This window comes from Alosa sapidissima, chromosome 15 (genome assembly GCF_018492685.1).
Source record: "Alosa sapidissima isolate fAloSap1 chromosome 15, fAloSap1.pri, whole genome shotgun sequence".
Classification (NCBI taxonomy): Eukaryota; Metazoa; Chordata; class Actinopteri; order Clupeiformes; family Clupeidae; genus Alosa; species Alosa sapidissima.
Window position 1 is genome coordinate 34,872,563 of NC_055971.1, and position 17,500 is coordinate 34,890,062.

The 17,500-nt window shown below is 45.3% G+C and overlaps 2 protein-coding genes across 9 annotated transcripts in view; one reads left to right on the forward strand and one right to left on the reverse strand.

Moving 5' to 3' along the window:
* The window catches only part of med17 (mediator complex subunit 17), a 21,372-nt gene extending 12,174 nt beyond the window's left edge, over window positions 1–9,198 (reverse strand). Inside the window, exons 1-7 of the mRNA XM_042063521.1 lie at window positions 9,125–9,198; window positions 7,066–7,291; window positions 6,543–6,706; window positions 4,916–5,135; window positions 4,571–4,707; window positions 2,273–2,354; window positions 1,085–1,237 (exon numbers count right to left, since the gene is read on the reverse strand). Of these exons, the coding sequence (XP_041919455.1) occupies window positions 1,085–1,237; window positions 2,273–2,354; window positions 4,571–4,707; window positions 4,916–5,135; window positions 6,543–6,706; window positions 7,066–7,291 (982 nt within the window). The 5' untranslated portion in view covers window positions 9,125–9,198. The remainder of the gene's footprint in view (window positions 1–1,084; window positions 1,238–2,272; window positions 2,355–4,570; window positions 4,708–4,915; window positions 5,136–6,542; window positions 6,707–7,065; window positions 7,292–9,124) is intronic.
* cep295 (centrosomal protein 295) overlaps window positions 8,639–17,500 on the forward strand; it is a 52,032-nt gene continuing 43,170 nt past the window's right edge. For 5 of the 8 annotated variants that reach the window (XM_042063483.1, XM_042063487.1, XM_042063482.1 and 2 more), the window contains exons 1-5: window positions 8,902–9,040; window positions 9,218–9,379; window positions 9,913–10,113; window positions 13,479–13,603; window positions 14,692–14,785. In XM_042063483.1, the coding sequence (XP_041919417.1) occupies window positions 8,975–9,040; window positions 9,218–9,379; window positions 9,913–10,113; window positions 13,479–13,603; window positions 14,692–14,785 (648 nt within the window). In that variant the 5' untranslated portion in view covers window positions 8,902–8,974. Of the gene's footprint in view, window positions 8,847–8,901; window positions 9,041–9,217; window positions 9,380–9,912; window positions 10,114–13,478; window positions 13,604–14,691; window positions 14,786–17,500 lie in introns of those variants that run through there. The other 3 variants (XM_042063481.1, XM_042063488.1, XM_042063486.1) reach the window with 2 other exon arrangements.

Genomic DNA, 17,500 nt, shown 5'->3' on the forward strand with positions numbered 1-17,500 from the left:
AGCACACAGAACACAGCATGCCATCTAGAGTGTGTGTGTGTGTGTGTGTGGAGTATCCCTTTAAATAGAACAGCAGCAGCACACACATGCATGCCATCTAGAGTGTGCACATAGAACACAGCATGCCATCTAGAGTGTGCACACAGAACACAGCATGCCATCTAGAGTGTGCACACAGAACACAGCATGCCATCTAGAGTGTGCACATAGAACACAGCATGCCATCTAGAGTGTGCACACAGAACACAGCATGCCATCTAGAGTGTGCACATAGAACACAGCATGCCATCTAGAGTGTGCACATAGAACACAGCATGCCATCTAGAGTGTGCACACAGAACACACTGCTCCAGCATGCCATCTAGAGTGTGCACACAGAACACACAGCATGCCATCTAGAGTGTGCACACAGAACACAGCATGCCATCTAGAGTGTGCACATAGAACACAGCATGCCATCTAGAGTGAGCACATAGAACACAGCATGCCATCTAGAGTGTGCACACAGAACACACAGCATGCCATCTAGAGTGTGCACACAGAACACAGCATGCCATCTAGAGTGTGCACATAGAACACACTGCTCCAGCATGCCATCTAGAGTGTGCACACAGAACACACAGCATGCCATCTAGAGTGTGCACACAGAACACAGCATGCCATCTAGAGTGTGCACATAGAACACACTGCTCCAGCATGCCATCTAGAGTGTGCACGTAGAACACACTGCTCCAGCATGCCATCTAGAGTGTGTGTGTGTGAACACACTGCTCCAGCATGCCATCTAGAGTGTGTGTGTGTGAACACACTGCTCCAGCATGCCATCTAGAGTGTGCACATAGAACACACTGCTCCAGCATGCCATCTAGAGTGTGCACGTAGAACACACAGAGTGTGTGTGTGTGAACCTGGTAAAGGCTGGGAGATGATGTGGTTTTTGACCACTATGTGGGGGATCTGTGTGTGTGTGTGTGTGTGTGTGTGTGTGTGTGTGTGTGTGTGTACCTGGGAAAGGCTGGGAGATGATGTGGTTTTTGACCACTATGTGGGGGATGTGTGTGTGTGTGTGTGTGTGTGTGTGTACCTGGGAAAGGCTGGGAGATGATGTGGTTTTTGACCACTATGTGGGGGATCTGGCTCTTTAGCTGAACAGCCTCTCTGGAGAGCTGAGCCAGAATCTCTTTACACAACAGAACATTCTGAGCCGTCTCCAACTGCATGTGCCACTGCTGAGCGCCTGAGAGAGAGAGAGAGAGAGAGAGAGGGAGGGATAGAGAGGAAGCAAGAGGGAGAGAGAGGGAGGGAGGGAGAGGGAGAGAGAGGGGGGGGAGGGAGAGAGGGAAAGGTAGGGAGAGAGAGAGGGAGAGAGAGAGAGAAAGGGAGGGAGAGAGAGAGAGGTTAGTAAACGGGGATGTGTTTGATGAACAGTAGCCTACAGGACGTCTCTTGCGTTTAAACAGCTCTACATAATTTAGGCTACTAATCCAACAACGTGGGCACAGTGACCAGGTTCCCTGTTAAAGGCACACTATGCAAGATTTTCATCTTTACGAAGCCAATTTAGTGGTTAACGAACTTGTAATAGGCGAATCGTTCACCTAGCATAGCTATACAGCATAGACGTAGCGAGTCCCTACCGAGAAAACCAGCCATGCAACTTCCAAGAGTGGCGCCCTGCCAGATCTCGTGAGAATCGTGAAACATCACCTTGTCAGTAGATATAGCTCTTTGGAGACAGTTTTTGTCTGTTTAATTCTTCACCTCCACAACAAAAGCATTTGTATTGTGTACAGGGGGGGAAAAATTGCGAGAAGGTTGCTATTTACAATAACAAAATAACATATAAATACATCGCAACTCTAGAGGGAGCTCTATATTTTCATTACATCATATGTTAACGTAGCTAGCATTAACATCAGCGTTTTTAGCATAATAATAGCATAATTAAGTCCCATTTGATTGCCTCTGGATGAAACTAAATCTTTTTTCACCCAAACGTCTCCAAAGCCTGCTTGGATATTCTTGCAGCTGTCATTTTCCATATGCGTGTGTGTGTGTGTGTGTTTTCCATATGCTTTTATATTCAATTCTGGTTTGTTTGTCCAAGTTGCTCATGGTAACGGTTGGGGGTGGGGCTTAGCAACAGGTCAATTAGGAATCAGGATTGGGACTAAGAGCGAATTCACACTAGACCCTTTGGTGTGTGCGTGTCTGTGTGTGTGTGTCCGTGTGTGCGTGTGTGTGTGTGTGTGTGTGCATGTCTGTGTGTTACCTGCTCTGGGCTTTGGCTGTCGTCTGAAGAGGTTGACGGTACCCAGGTCTCCGATATCTGGAGCAGTCTTCTGTATGGACACCTGGAGATAGGGGTGGGGGGGGTCCACCGTTTACATTGTTGATTATTTGTTTGTTTGCATTTAAATCCTCTATGGGCCTCATCCTCTATGGGCCTCATTTAAATCCTCTATGGGCCTCATCCTCTATGGGCCTCATTTAAATCCTCTATGGGCCTCATCCTCTATGGGCCTCATTTAAATCGTCTATTCATTTAAAGTAAGCGAGCAAAGTGCATGAGTAATCTGTCTAGAGTAAAACAGCTTTTATTTGGGATTGTATACGTCTGTCTAGAGTGAGTGTGTGTGTACCTTGATATAGGCTGTTTAAAGTATAAGTTGTGTGTGTGTGAGTCTGTGTGTGTGTGTGTGTGTGCGTGTGTGTGTGTAAGAGTCTGTAAGTGTGTGTGTGTGTACCTTGATATAGGCTGTTTAAAGGGACACCAGGCAACGTTTTCGTGTTAATTAATCATCTTCGTAAGTCGGTATATGGTTAAATGACTCATTACGGGGCGAATGAAGGCTCTCTCGCCTGCCCCTACTGCCTGTAGGAAGAATATCCCACTTGCAAGTTTGGTGTATCCTACCCGCCGACCGAAGCAGGATCAGTTTACAGCACAGAAGCAGGCTAACGAAACTCTAGAGATTGTTGCAAACGTGTGTATAATGGCAGAGCCGGCGAAGAAGCAGCGAAAACCCTTGACGGAAGACGCAAAGAAAAGGAAAAGAGCTTCAGACCGAGCGAGGGGGAGTTTCGTAGAGAAAAAGCATCAGGCTTGCCTGGTGTCCCTTTAAAGGACAATTCCGGCGCAAAATGAACCTAGGGGTAATAACACATTGTACCGAGTTCGACCGTTCGCTGGGATTTATTTTCATGCTAGTCGAATGTGACCAGTTTTATTGCAAACCGCTAATTAGCGTTTAACGCTAGCCTTCAGGGCACACGTACAGTAGAAAGAAATCGCCATTTCTATACCACTAACAAGGCTCAAAATAGCACCACACTTACACGGTAGCATAATGAGGGTCTCTACATGTAAACCAAAGCATTGATAACTTTGTAAGTATACAGGCAGTTTATTAAAAAGAAACACATTACCGTTCACGTCTGGTTCACATATACAGGCAGGCGATGTGAACTAAAATCAAACGTAATTTGCTCAATATAGGCCTATCAGAAATAATAGCTCTGATGTAACATAACTTGTCTAGTGTACTTACTTAGTGGATGTCCATCTGGTCCCTCTGGTATGGGTTGCCGCCTCCAATTTCTTTTTGGGACATGGAAAAAAGTTTCAACTCCAGCCCTGTTTATCAATGAGGGCAAATCTTCAGACTCTACAAAACACTGCGTCTCTTGGGGGTCGCTTGGAGGTCCCACTCCATGCAACACAGGCACTCCTCTTCGGTGGCCATAGCTTCACAATGTCCGCAGGTAGCCTAAAGTTTCCAGAAGTGCGAGGCTGTGTGCGGCATTGACCACAGGTAGCTCTCTCTCTCATAGCCCTTTCACGGAGCTCCCGCAGCTCTTCGTTGGTATATTCCGACGTCCAATAAGGGTTCATCCTCGATGTCTTCAAATTCGTTTTAAATAACCTGCCATCTCTTATGTCTCCTGTTGCGTTCAGTGCTTCTCTTTTGCACAGTCTTTCGGCAACGTTTCACGCGAGATTCACTTCACATCCCAGAGTTCCGTTTTCCCAAGGCGCCTGTCTGTATGTGAACCAGACGTGAACGGTAATGTGTTTCTTTTTAATAAACTGCCTGTACATTTACACAGTTCTCAATGCTTTGGTTTACATGTAGAGACCCTCATTATGCTACTGTGTAAGTGTGGTGCTATTTTGAGCCTTGTTAGTGGTATAGAAATAGCGATTACTTTTTACTGTACGTGTGCTCGAAGGCTAGCGTTAAACGCTAATTAGCGGTTTGCAATAAAACTGGTCACATTCGACTAGCATGAAAACAAATCCCAGCGAACGGTCGAACTCGGTACACATGTGTTATTAACCCCTAGGTTCATTTTGCGCCGGAATTGTCCTTTAAAGTATAATTTGTGTCTTGTATATGTGTGTGTGTGTGTGTCTGTCTGTGAGTCTCTGTGTGTGTACCTTGATATAGGCTGTTTAGTGTGTGTGTGTGTGTGTGTGTGTGTGTGTGTGTGTGTGTGTGTGTGAACCTTGATATAGGCTGTGTGTGTGTGTGTGTGTGTGTGTGTGTGTGTGTGTGTGAGTGTGTACCTTGATATAGGCCGTTCCCTGCAGGTCGCTGGGAATCTGGACACTGAGAGGACAGTGGTCTTCTGGAATCTTCTTGTCCAGGTCGATATCTGTGTTTTTGATCACCTCAAACGTGCCGTGGTGGGGGAACAGAGAACCTGGGGGCACCAGAGACAGAGACAATGAAGCGTGTGTGTGTGTGTGTGTGTGTGTGTGTGAGTGTGAGTGTGTGTGTGTGTGTGTGTGTGTGTGTGTGTGCGTGTGCGTGTGAGTGTGAGTGAGTGCATATATGTGTGTGAGTATACGTCTACAGTGCGTGTGTGTGCGTGCGTGCGTGCATGCATGCGTGTGTGTGTGTGTGTGTACCTGTGCTGCGGTAGCTCAGGTCCCCCAGGATCTTGTCTCCTACTTTGCGGAGCTTCCACTGGGAGCGCAGACGCAGCAGCTCGCTGTTGAAGTCTCTCTGGCGGCGGCTCTCGGCCGTCTCACACACACTCCGACTGAGACGCTCCGCGCCGCGCAGCAACACACTCCCCGCCTGCGCCAGAGCGCGCTTCTTACTGAGCAGCTGCAGCACCTGCGGGACCTACGCACGCATACACACACACAAACACGCACGCACACACACACACACACGCACGCACGCACACACGCACGCACGCACACACAAACGCACGCACACACAAACACACACGCACGCACACACATAAACACGCACGCATGCACGCACACACAAACACACACACACAAACACGCACACACAAACACACACGCACGCACACACAAACACGCACGCATGCACGCACGTACACACAAACACACGTGCACGCACACACACAAACACGCACGCACGCACACACACACACAAACACGCACGCACACACACGCACGCACGCACACACACACATAAACACGCACGCATGCACGCACACACAAACACACACACACACACAAACACGCACACACAAACACACACGCACGGACACACAAACACGCACGCACACACACACACACACAAACACGCACGCACACACAAGCACACACACACAAACACACGCACGCACACACAAACACACTCATTTCATTATTGATAAGTTGATTACATGTCTATATTAACATGTTCTATAAAAAAGATAAAAAGATAGAAAACAAAAAAAAGATAGAAAATAACTATTTGCTGTAAAATGGTTAGAAGAAATGAAATCGGAATCGGCTAAAATCGGTATCGGCAGGTCAAACTCGGTGAAAAATCGGAAATCGGTATCGGCCCAGAAAATTGCAATCGGTGCATCTCTAATACAAATCATCAAAAAAACACATAGACAACATATCAATCATTTTGAATTTGATGCCAGCAACATGTTTCACATGTTTCAACAGAATTTCATTCTGTAAATGTTTAGGAACTGAGGAGACCAGCAGCTAGAGTTTTGAGGATGAAATGTTGCCCATATAGGATTTTAGTTGCTCAGTATGGGGTATTCTTGTTCATGTTTTTCATTCCATTATGCACCTAATTTGACAAATCTGGACTGCAGATAGGCTATTTTAGCACCTGGTTTTGGGGTTGTAAGTTTACATACCCTGACATGCTAAATTTGACTAAAAAGAGGAATAATAAAAAAATATATATTTTGGAAATTGATCTTAATGCCTTAATTACAAAAAAATGAAGAAAAATCCAACCTTTAAGGACACCATTTTTTTGTGAATGTAACGTAAATAAATAAATAAATAAATAAATAAATAAATGTTCTTCCTTAAAATACAGGAGACATAAGTATACACCATGTTAAATTCCCATAGAGGTATACAGATTTTTATTTTTTAAGGCAAGTTCCCTTGGCTTTTGGAATTAAAATAGCCCCACATCATCACATACCCTTCACCATATCTCACGATTGGCATGGGGTACTTTCATCTATCAATGCAAATCAAACCAGCTATTAGGCTAACTGAAATAAACCCATCTCTAGAGAGCAGAGATTGCTACCTTAGGGCTGGTGTTGTCCTGGGAGACAGGGTCAAGAGCCATGTACTTCTTCTCCTTGACCACGGCGAGCACATCGTGCAACACACACATTTCTGTCAACGCGCCCCTCAGTGCCGTGCGCACGGAGTCCCACGGCCACAGAGACGGCTGGAACCGCACCATGCCTACACACACACGCACGCACGCACACACACACGCGCACACACACGCGCGCACACACACACACGCACACGCACACACACGCGCACACACACGCGCACGCACACATACACACGTGCGCGCACGCGTACACACACACGCACACACAGGTCAAAGATAAGACATGGATTTTTCTTGTCAGCAATCTATACATTTTACAATTACAGTGTGTGTGTGTGGACTAATGTTTAGACCTTCCTCCTTTTCTTGTGTGTGTGTGTGTACTAATGTTTAGACCTTCCTCCTTTTCTTGTGTGTGTGTGTTTGTTTGTGTACTAATGTTTAAACCTTCCTCCTTTTCTTGTGTGTGTGTGTTCATTCACACCTTCCTCTTCCTCTTGCTCTTGCTTCCACTGGGTCTCGCTACTGGGCGCATCCTCGTCATTGGAGTCGTCTGATTGGTTGAAGTCAATCCTCTGAGCCAATCGAGCGAGGCTTTGGGACATGGAGAGGGGCGGCACGTAGGTCTCCACGCCATCCAGTGACACCTCTTGAACCTGCTTCTCACAGGACGACTCGATGCTCACACGCACCGCTGGGCCTCCCGACATCTACACACACACACACACACACACACACACGCGCGCACGCACGCACAGAGAAAGACCGACTGAACCTTCTATGAAACCCTACGATGACTCTATACTCACTTGGACACATATCATCAACCGTTTTTTATTCATGGAGAAATTGACTGAGCATCAAGCTCTTTTACAGCAATGCCCTGAGTTACAAAACAACAACAATAATCTAAACAACAAAACAAGAACAATAAAAGATACAAAAGGCAAATAATAATAATAACAAAATCAAATAAAAAATAATAATAAATAGAACGAAAAGAAGGGGAATGTATAAATAATAATAATGTTATAAAAGGTCTAAAATATCAGTCAAAGCAAGAAGCAATATCATCAATATGTATGTGTACATACACACACACTGTCAAGTCAGTTTATTTGTGAACATGTGTGTCTCACAAGGTGGTTTATTCTCAAGTTCTGGCGTGCAGTGTACCACTGCAAAAGATATTGAAGTCGTTATTTGAATCACCCGTCACACTTCCAATATAAGCGATACATAATGTTTTCAGAGGTGAAGTACATCTTGCGACTGTACAAGGACAGAAAACATTGTCAGTCTTCAGCTTCAGCTTGCAGCTTCGCCTTGCTTCTTGTTCACGTTTACAGGGAACATTTGGTGTAATATGGTGCAAGAGAGAATTAACCATGAAGACCGTGCAAACACAGGTAACTTTAGCTCTTAACCCTCAGCCTCGCGCCTAGATCCGGGAACAGCAGAGGCACGGGCCTGAGCTGCTGAACTACAGTGGACTACACGGAGCTACCGTTACGCCATCAAATAGCACGTGTAGGGCCTGAAGGGAACACAGAAAACCAGGTGCCACTAAATTCCGCTTCGACCAAGGATGCTCAACACATCGCTGACCCTGTCCATGGAGGACTTGAGCTAACGCTAACTCGCCAGTTATACGACTTGTCTGGCTGTTCTACAGATGTTGAATAAGGCGATATTTCTCACCGGGTACAAAAGTCACATGAGGGTTTATGCTAATTAACTTCCAAAATAAAATAAAATCATTCCCACTACACATTTACCTTGATCTGGGTCCAAGGAAACGAAGGCTAATCACTGACAACAACAATTGACTGAATGGGTAAATATTGCAGGAAGTGACATCAAGATCACGGACGTCAACATATCGCGGTTTTACATATTCTAAGAACTGCAAGAGTTTTAATACTCTCCAGTGCACTGGTATTTTATTACAGGTTTGCAGTATGTTGACTGTCTAACGAAAGTGTATTAGTGTCATTCGACCATACGTTCAACTGAATATGAATATTAACAGGGCGATTTCAAACAGGAAGTGACGTTATCAAAAGCCTCAAACAGCCGTTTGAAGCTGCAGCGGCGGGTTGTTGTCGTTGGTATGGATGTTGGAATCGCCCTGTCTGGGGTCGTGCTCCAACTTCTCCCCGACGGGGTTGTTGTGGTTCTTCATCTTTGATTTTGTCGAACAATATTGCTGTTTTAAATAACTTGGCACACGGGCAATTGACAATGGAAAGCCAAGGAAGTTGTGTAAGTCTGATCAGTTGCCCTAGCGACACATAACCTAACGTTAGCTGCGTTAACGTTATGCTAGTAGCAGCTAGAAGCTAGATGTCCTAGCTTCTAACTGCAAACTTGTGAAACATCAAGTGAGCAACATGTTTGTCATAAGCTGGTGTGCGGTGAGCGTTATGGCGCATAATGGCTGCCGAGCATCACCCAGGGTGGGTGCTTTTCGCGTGGCTCCCCTTTCTCTATGCCTTGATAAAGAGCTAAATACAATTGTTATTGTTAATATAATCACTGACCTGTCTGTAAAATTGTAGTAGGATTAACGTTATGTATTGTACTTTCGTGGAGATTTACTGAATGTTAGCTGACCAGCCTGCTTTACTTGGCAGCTTTTACTGTCGGGTCTGTTCACCGACGTCACCGACACCCAGCCCGGTGCGCCCACGAGGCGGAAGAGCACAACGGCGGGGGGCGCACTGCTGAGCCCCAACGAAGAGATGCAGCTGGCCCGCGAGGAGCTGGACCGGCGGCGCAAGCTGCGGCTGCAACAGGTGCGTGAGCAGCAGTGCTACGTGCTCGTGTGGACGGAGGCAGTAATGTGTGTGTAGGTGCATACCGTAAGCACCAGCGCTACCTGGCGGTGTGTGTGTGTAGGTGCATACCGTAAGCACCAGCGCTACCTGGCGGTGTGTGTGTGTGCATAAGCAGCAGCGCTACCTGGAGGTGTATGTGCGGAAGCAGGTAGTGTGTGTGAGGGTGTGTGAGAGTGTAACCTGCGTTGTGTTGAACCTGCGCGATTCAGCCCTGCACACGCCCGGACTCGAACCCGCGAACAGCAGCACCTCGGATCGGGAGGTGAGCGCGCTAACAATTGCGCCAATAGCCCAGGCTACTGGCTCGCATGCCAGCAGCACTCTTGAGGCGTCAGGGAGTGAGGTTTACCAACGTTCCACAAGCACAGCTAAGCTAGCTGGCATCCGTTACATGAGCAGCAGCGCTACCTGCCGGTGTGTGTGCGGAAGCAGGTAGTGTGTAATATGTGTGTGTGTGTGTGTGTGTGTGTGTGTGTGTGTGTGTGTGTTAGGTGCGTGAGCAGCAGCGCTACCTGGCGGTGTGTGTGCGGAAGCAGGTAGCCGGGCGTCGGCGGCAGCAGGAATCTCACCTGGAGCAGCAGCTCCGACAGGAGTGGACACGGCAGCAGCAGCAGCGCCAGGACACACTCTCCACCCAGCTCACACACACACTCAACACCCTGGGACACGCTCACGCCAGCGCCAAGGAGAACGTAAGATATACATACACACACACACAAACACACACACACACACACTCAACACCCTGGGACACGCTCACACCAGCGCCAAGGAGAACGTAAGATATACACACACACACACTCAACACCCTGGGACACGCTCACGCCAGCGCCAAGGAGACCGTAAGATATACATACATACACACACACACACACACACACTCAACACCCTGGGACACTCTCACGCCAGCGCCAAGGAGAACGTAAGACACACACACACACTCAACACCCTGGGACACGCTCACGCCAGCGCCAAGGAGAACGTAAGACACACACACACTCTCCCCGAGTGCACACACTCAACGTTGTTGGACATATGCCTTGTCATGTCAAGAGAATATAAAACGCATACACGCTTGTTCATTGTTGGTGTGTGTAGGTCGGAGAATGTCAAGTCAAGTTTATTTATATAGCACATTTCATACACAGAGGTCATTCAATGTGCTTTACATAAACAAAACCAAACAATAATAACAAATAAAAGCATAGAAGGGCAATATAGTCAAAGAATAGTTAAAAGGTAAAGATCATAATAAAAAGAAAACATAAAACACAAGGTAAAATCATTTAAAAATAAAGAATAATTAGTAAGCAAAAACAAAGGCAAAAGTAGTAAAAAAAGTAATAAAAGACAAGGTAGAATAATTATCAAGGCAGATTCAGAATTTGTAACTCGGTACAGTTAGCAGAAAGCATCTGAGAACAGTTTGGTCTTAAGTCTAGATTTAAAACTGGCTACAGTTGGGGCCTTTTTGATGTCATCCGAAAGTTGGTTCCACAGCTGAGCCGCATAGCAGCTAAAAGCTGCTTCACCATGTTTAGTTCTAACTGTAGGTTTTACTAGCAGGTTTTTCACCTGGGACCTGAGAGGACGAGAAGGTGTGTACTGCTGAAGCATGTCTGACAAGTATTTAGGTCCTGCTCCATTTACTGATTTATAAACAAGCAATAGTGCTTTAAAGTCAATTCTGTGACTTACTGGAAGCCAGTGCAAGGACTTAAGAATTGGAGTAATGTGGTCAGTTCTTTTAGTTTTTGTTAGAATCCTAGCTGCTTTAATAGTCTTTTTAGGAAGGCCTGTGAACAGTCCATTGCAGTAATCAACCCTGCTGGAGATAAATGCATGAATGAGTTTTTCTAAGTCATGCTTTGACATCAGCCCTCTGAGTTTGGCAATATTTTTGAGGTGGTAAAAAGCTGATTTAGTTATCGCTTTCATGTGGCTGTTGAAATTTAGATCACTGTCAATTAATACACCAAGATTTTTAAGAAAAGATAGGCGTCTATTTGAGACCGGCCTTTAACCCAAACCTGCAGCCACGCCAGGCGTTTAAAAGAGACTGGCCTCTATTTGGGACTCGGCTATTATTTGAAGTTTTACGGTATACAAGGAATTTGGTCTCTGAATTTATCTCATCTGTGAATTAGTGAACATGCAGAGCACACAGTGAGGTGAAGCACACACTAACCCGGAGCAGTGAGCTGCCTGCTACAGCGGCGCTCGGGGAGCAGTGAGGGGTTAGGTGCCTTGCTCAAGGGCACTTCAGCCATGCCTACTGGTAGGGTTTCGAACCGACAACCCTCCGGTTACAAGTCTGAAGCCCTAACCAGTAGGCCACGGCTGACACACACACACACACACACACACATTTCATTGTGGGTATTGCGCATAATTTGTTCAAGTCCCGCAACTCTAGCCATCATAATGCGAGAAATTCCTGCATACACTTTTACAGCCTGTCTGATGACGTTAGTATAATCATGAAGTGGCGTGAATGCGGTGCTATTGACCGGACGGATCAACTACCTAGTTGAATTGAACATAACCTCATGGAGAGAGAGAGAGAGAGAACGAGAGAGAGAACCACTTTGCGCTTACGCAAATAGGCTACGCAACCATGGCTAACTTTTTCATCTGGAAAGAGCTCCTTGGTAACTATCCTGCTAGCTCAGGTCACGTCAGGACTTGATCCCAGAAAGATTGTCTTCGACTTGTTAGTTTTTTGAACATTAATTTGATCTAATGACATAGAAAACATAATGAATTGCATCCACATATCCTTATGCACTATGCACAACTTCTATTCACTAGCGACTAGCCTAAAACCGTCAGGCTGAAGGGAGGCTAATTACTCGCCTATTTCTTAAAGTGACAGGCACTCAATTACACTTACTCATCACCCATAGATATATATACTGACTATATATATATATATATATATATATATATATATATATATATATATATATATGCTCAACACCAATGTGCACTCAATTAGACCTACACACCACATTAAAGATATGCCTAAGTGTTATAAACGTCAATATGAAGCATTCAGATTACTAAATATGTTTAGCTACTAGTAAAATGCTATACATTAAAAAATACATTATTAACTAAATACACTCTATATGAATTTAACATTGTGTGTGTGGAGAGAGTCAAGCAGAATCTAGGAAGTCCACTGTTGTGAATGATCCCACTACAGTATATTACTAGGGCTGTCAATCGATTGAAAAAATTAATCGAATTAATTACATGCTCTGTGATTTAATTAATCTAAATTAATCGCATATATATTTTTTGCTGTGAAAGTATTTTAAATATTTAAATTCAAATGAATCATTGAATAATCAGCATTAGTGACATTAAAGTTCAAAAACTCTTTTATTATTATTTTCACTGTTCAAATAATGGCCATAATGATCTATGATATGACCTAATATGCTGAGGAAATCAATTCAAAAGTGGAAGAAGTTTTTTTTTTCACATACAAGACATTTCAGGCCACAGATATAACCTAGGGGACACAATGAAAATAAATTAACACTCCCCTGAATGTCAACACTATTTCTTTGCATTGATGTGCGACTTTAGAGTTGATGAAATCCGGTGATATGCAAATTCCTTGCTGCAGACATTGCAGAGTGCTTTATTTTAATCAACACTTTATTTTTATCAACATCAGGCCGTTTTTTAAAAGTAAATGTTCCAATCAATGAGCTAGGTAGCACATTTTCTTCGCTCTCCTTTATTTTACAGTCTAATGGTTACTAACTAGAATGGCGGGGGGTCAAAGGTCACACGGAATCGATTAATCTGCGTTATTTTTTTTAATCAGTTATTTTTTCTAAAATTAATTAATCGAAATTAATTTCCCTCCTATTTTGAAAAATAAATTTTAAGCCCTGCTTGTTCATTGTTGATGTGTGTAGGAGAATGTAACACACACACACACACACACACACACGTGCATTAATGATGTGTGTAGGAGAATGTAACACACACACATATACACACACACACTTGTTCATTGTTGGTGTGTGTGTGTGTGCAGGAGCCAGACTGGACGGGGCTTGTCCAGAAGAGGGCGGAGCAGAAGGAGAGAGCTTTGCAGAGACACGCCCACGCCCTCAAGGAGCTGAAGATGCACATACACTCACAGGAGCAGCGGCGCACACGGTACACGCGCACACACACACACACACACACACACACACACACTCACAGGAGCAGCGGCGCACACGGTACACACACACACACACACTCACAGGAGCAGCGGCGCACACGGTACACACACACACACACACTCACAGGAGCAGCGGCGCACACGGTACACACACACACACACACTCACAGGAGCAGCGGCGCACACGGTACACGCGCACACACACACACACTCACAGGAGCAGCGGCGCACATGGTACACGCGCACACACACACACACACACTCACAGGAGCAGCGGTGCACACGGTACACGCGCACACACACACTCACAGGAGCAGCGGCGCACACGGTACACACACACACACACACACACACACACACTCTCTCACAGGAGCAGCGGCGCACACGGTACACACACACTCACACACTCATAGGAGCAGCGGTGCACACGGTATACACACACACTCACACGCACACTCACAGGAGCAGCGGCGCACACGGTACACACACACACTCGGACACGCGCACACACACACTCACAGGAGCAGTGGTGGACAAGGTACACACACACACACACACAGTATACCCACCCCCCACCACCACCCCAGCAGACCTTATAGAGGTACACACACACCCAATTTACAATGCTGCGTGTGTGTAGTGAGAAATTCCAGAGTGTATGTACTTTAACAGTCATTTTAATCATCACCCCAGCCTTTCATCATGCCAAACCTTTTGTCAACCAAACTGCTCTTGTGACCTTTGTCAATCAAATGCTCACATGACCCATTGTAACCACATGAGGACACATGACGACAATTAATCATTTGATGATGAGTCCTTTCCTCTTGACACAATCAAAGAAGGTGGGCTACGCTTTAAATGCAGAGGGAAGACACTGCTTTGGAGGTTCAGTTGGCCACCGCCATAAGCGGTGAGCTATGCTGGTCTCCGAGCTCATATGCTGGCCTCCGAGCTCGTAGTTCTAACACCATTGTTAACCAATAAATGTTTCACCATGTTCTCAGTATTCAAACCTGCCTCTGTCTGCTTGCACTCAATTTTTCGCGTGTGTGTGTGTGTGTGTGTGTGTGTGTTTCAGGCACATTGGAGCAAGGCAGAGAGCTCTGGATGTGGAGAAGGAGAGAGCTGCCACAGTAGCAAACCTGCCGCCACCCCCAGCAGACCCTATAGAGGTACACACACACACACACACACACACACACACACCTGCCGCCACCCCCAGCAGACCCTATAGAGGTACACACACACACACACACACACACCTGCCGCCACCCCCAGCAGACCCTATAGAGGTACACACACACACACACACCTGCCGCCACCCCCAGCAGACCCTATAGAGGTACACACACACACACACACACACACACCTGCCGCCACCCCCCCCAGCAGACCCTATAGAGGTACACACACACACACACACACACACACTCGTGCTGCTTATTTGTGGCCCGCGAGGTCATTATTCAATCTGTATTAGAAGTGGCCCGCCGCATAGTTTATACAGAGCATCCATATCTGAGCTGGCCCGACAGTATTCTCTTCAGCGCATCCGCGTTAGAGCTGGCCTAGCACGCTATTCTATTCAGCGCATGAGCGCAGCCCATCAAGTTGCTACATACTGTACATATAGTGTATCATACACCGATAACACTTCAAATCCCAAAATGCGTTGCATCGTTAATGCCGCCTTTTCTGTTCATAAACAAAACACGTATCCATGCAACCAGACAAACTATCAACGAAAATGGCGAAGCGAAAGATTGATAATCGGAGCTTTCAAGATAGATGGGAAAACGATTATATGTTCATATTATTGAAGGACAAATCCGTTTGCTTGGTATGTGGATTCACCGTAGCTGTCACTAAAGAGTACAACATAAAACAGCACTACGAAACTAAACATGAAGACAAATACAAAGATCTGGATGCGAAGCTTAAACTACAGAAAGTGGGAGAATTGCGGCAGACAAGTCACAAAGTGATGCTGCTGTAAAAGCGAGTTTTACTGTTGCACAGGATATCGCGCAAACAGCACGGCCATTCTCAGAGGGAGAGTTTGTTAACTGTTAATAGTTACAATTACAATTTTGATAATTGTTAAATGTTATTTACAATTTTTATAGTTAACCTGCAAAAAATAGGCCAATATATTTTTTCTATTCAGATATTCAATATATTTTTTCTATTAGGCTATATTCAGAAATGCCTGTATCACATCCATGCACACATGATTTCATGTGTGCATGATTTCATGTCAAACTCGTAACATGAAAAATTATATTAAAAATTCACAGACAACATATGTTCACATTCATGGCAAAATTCACACGGGACCAGAAAATAATTATTTTCTCACATTCACTTGCATTAACGATTTTTCAATCTAGAGGTCCAGCGGGGATAGCGGAAAGGGCGGGGCTTGCCAGCTCTATAGCCTAGGCAACCAGAGAATGTCTAACTAGATGTACCGCAGAGCGGTACAAAATATGACCGCCGCCCAGTCCAGCACATTTTTTCCACAAAAAGAAATCACGCTGAAAGGCCTATATGATTCTGTCTCACTAAATTGCATTATCCACACTCAATTCTCACTGGTATCTGCTAGACAACAAGTACCAAAACATGATTAGTTCATAGATTTCACATGTAAAATTCATTTTATACAACCCCACCTCCATCTTGCCTGTTTATAATTCTGAGAAATTCTTGATTGTTTGTGTTATGTTTATGTTGTGTGTGTGTGTGTGTGTGTGTGTGTGTGTGTGTGTGTGTGTGCGCGTGCGTGCTTGTGTTTGTGCCTGTGACATTACTGTGAATGTATGTGTGTGTGTGTGTGTGTGTGTGTGTGTGTGTGTATCTGTTTGTGCACATGTGTGCACATGAAATGGGTTAACATGACCCCTGGAGGCAAACATACGGAAAAAAATGGTCATCCTAGGCCCTACAGTTCTCAAGATATTCACAGAGAACTGTGTCTGCCCTACCCTCCTTTCGGGGGGTCCAGTCCAGCGGGGGGGCTACAGATCAAAACGAAAAATGACGGTTCCATGCTATCCATGTGGGGGTACATGCCCACCAAGTTTCGTGTACCCCGGTCTTTCAGTGTCGCGGGAATCCTTGTTGGTGTACGTCACTAAATGTACACATAAATTATTTTATTGTAAGGCCCCCCATGAACGAAAGTACACAAAACTTGGCATGCATTCGGAGGGTGTCATAATGATCCTACACTTTTAATTTCGTGCAGTTTTGACCTTGTCAGCCAGAGATATTGTGATGAAAACACCACATTTTTTGCTTTTTAATTTTTAACTAGGTGGCGCTATACATGAAATAAGTGGTAATGGGATGGGTTGACAGGCCCCCTTAAGACCAACATACATAAAAAAGATGGACCTCCTATGCCCTACGGTTCTCGAGATATTCACAGAAAACTGTCTCCGGCCACCTACAGGCCAGTTGGTGTATAGTAACATAAATTAATTTATTGTGTGGCCCCCCCATGAACGGAATTCCACAAAACTTGGCGTGCATACAGAGGGTGTCATAATGATCATACACTTCCAATTTCGTGCAGTTTTGACTATGTTAGGTCACAGATACCTTCAATTACAACACCTCATTTTTACTTTTTTGTGTTTAACTAGGTGGCGCTATACATGAAATGAGTGGTTATGGAATGGGTTGACATGGCCCCTTGAGATCAACATACAAAAAAAAATGGTCCTCCTAAACCCCACGGTTTTCGAGATATTCACAGAAAACTGTCTGCCCTACCCTCCTTTCGGGGGGTCCAGTCAAGCGGGGGGGTTACAGATCAAAACGAAAAACGATGGTTCCATGCTATCCATGTGGGGTTACATGCCCACCAAGTTTCGTGTACC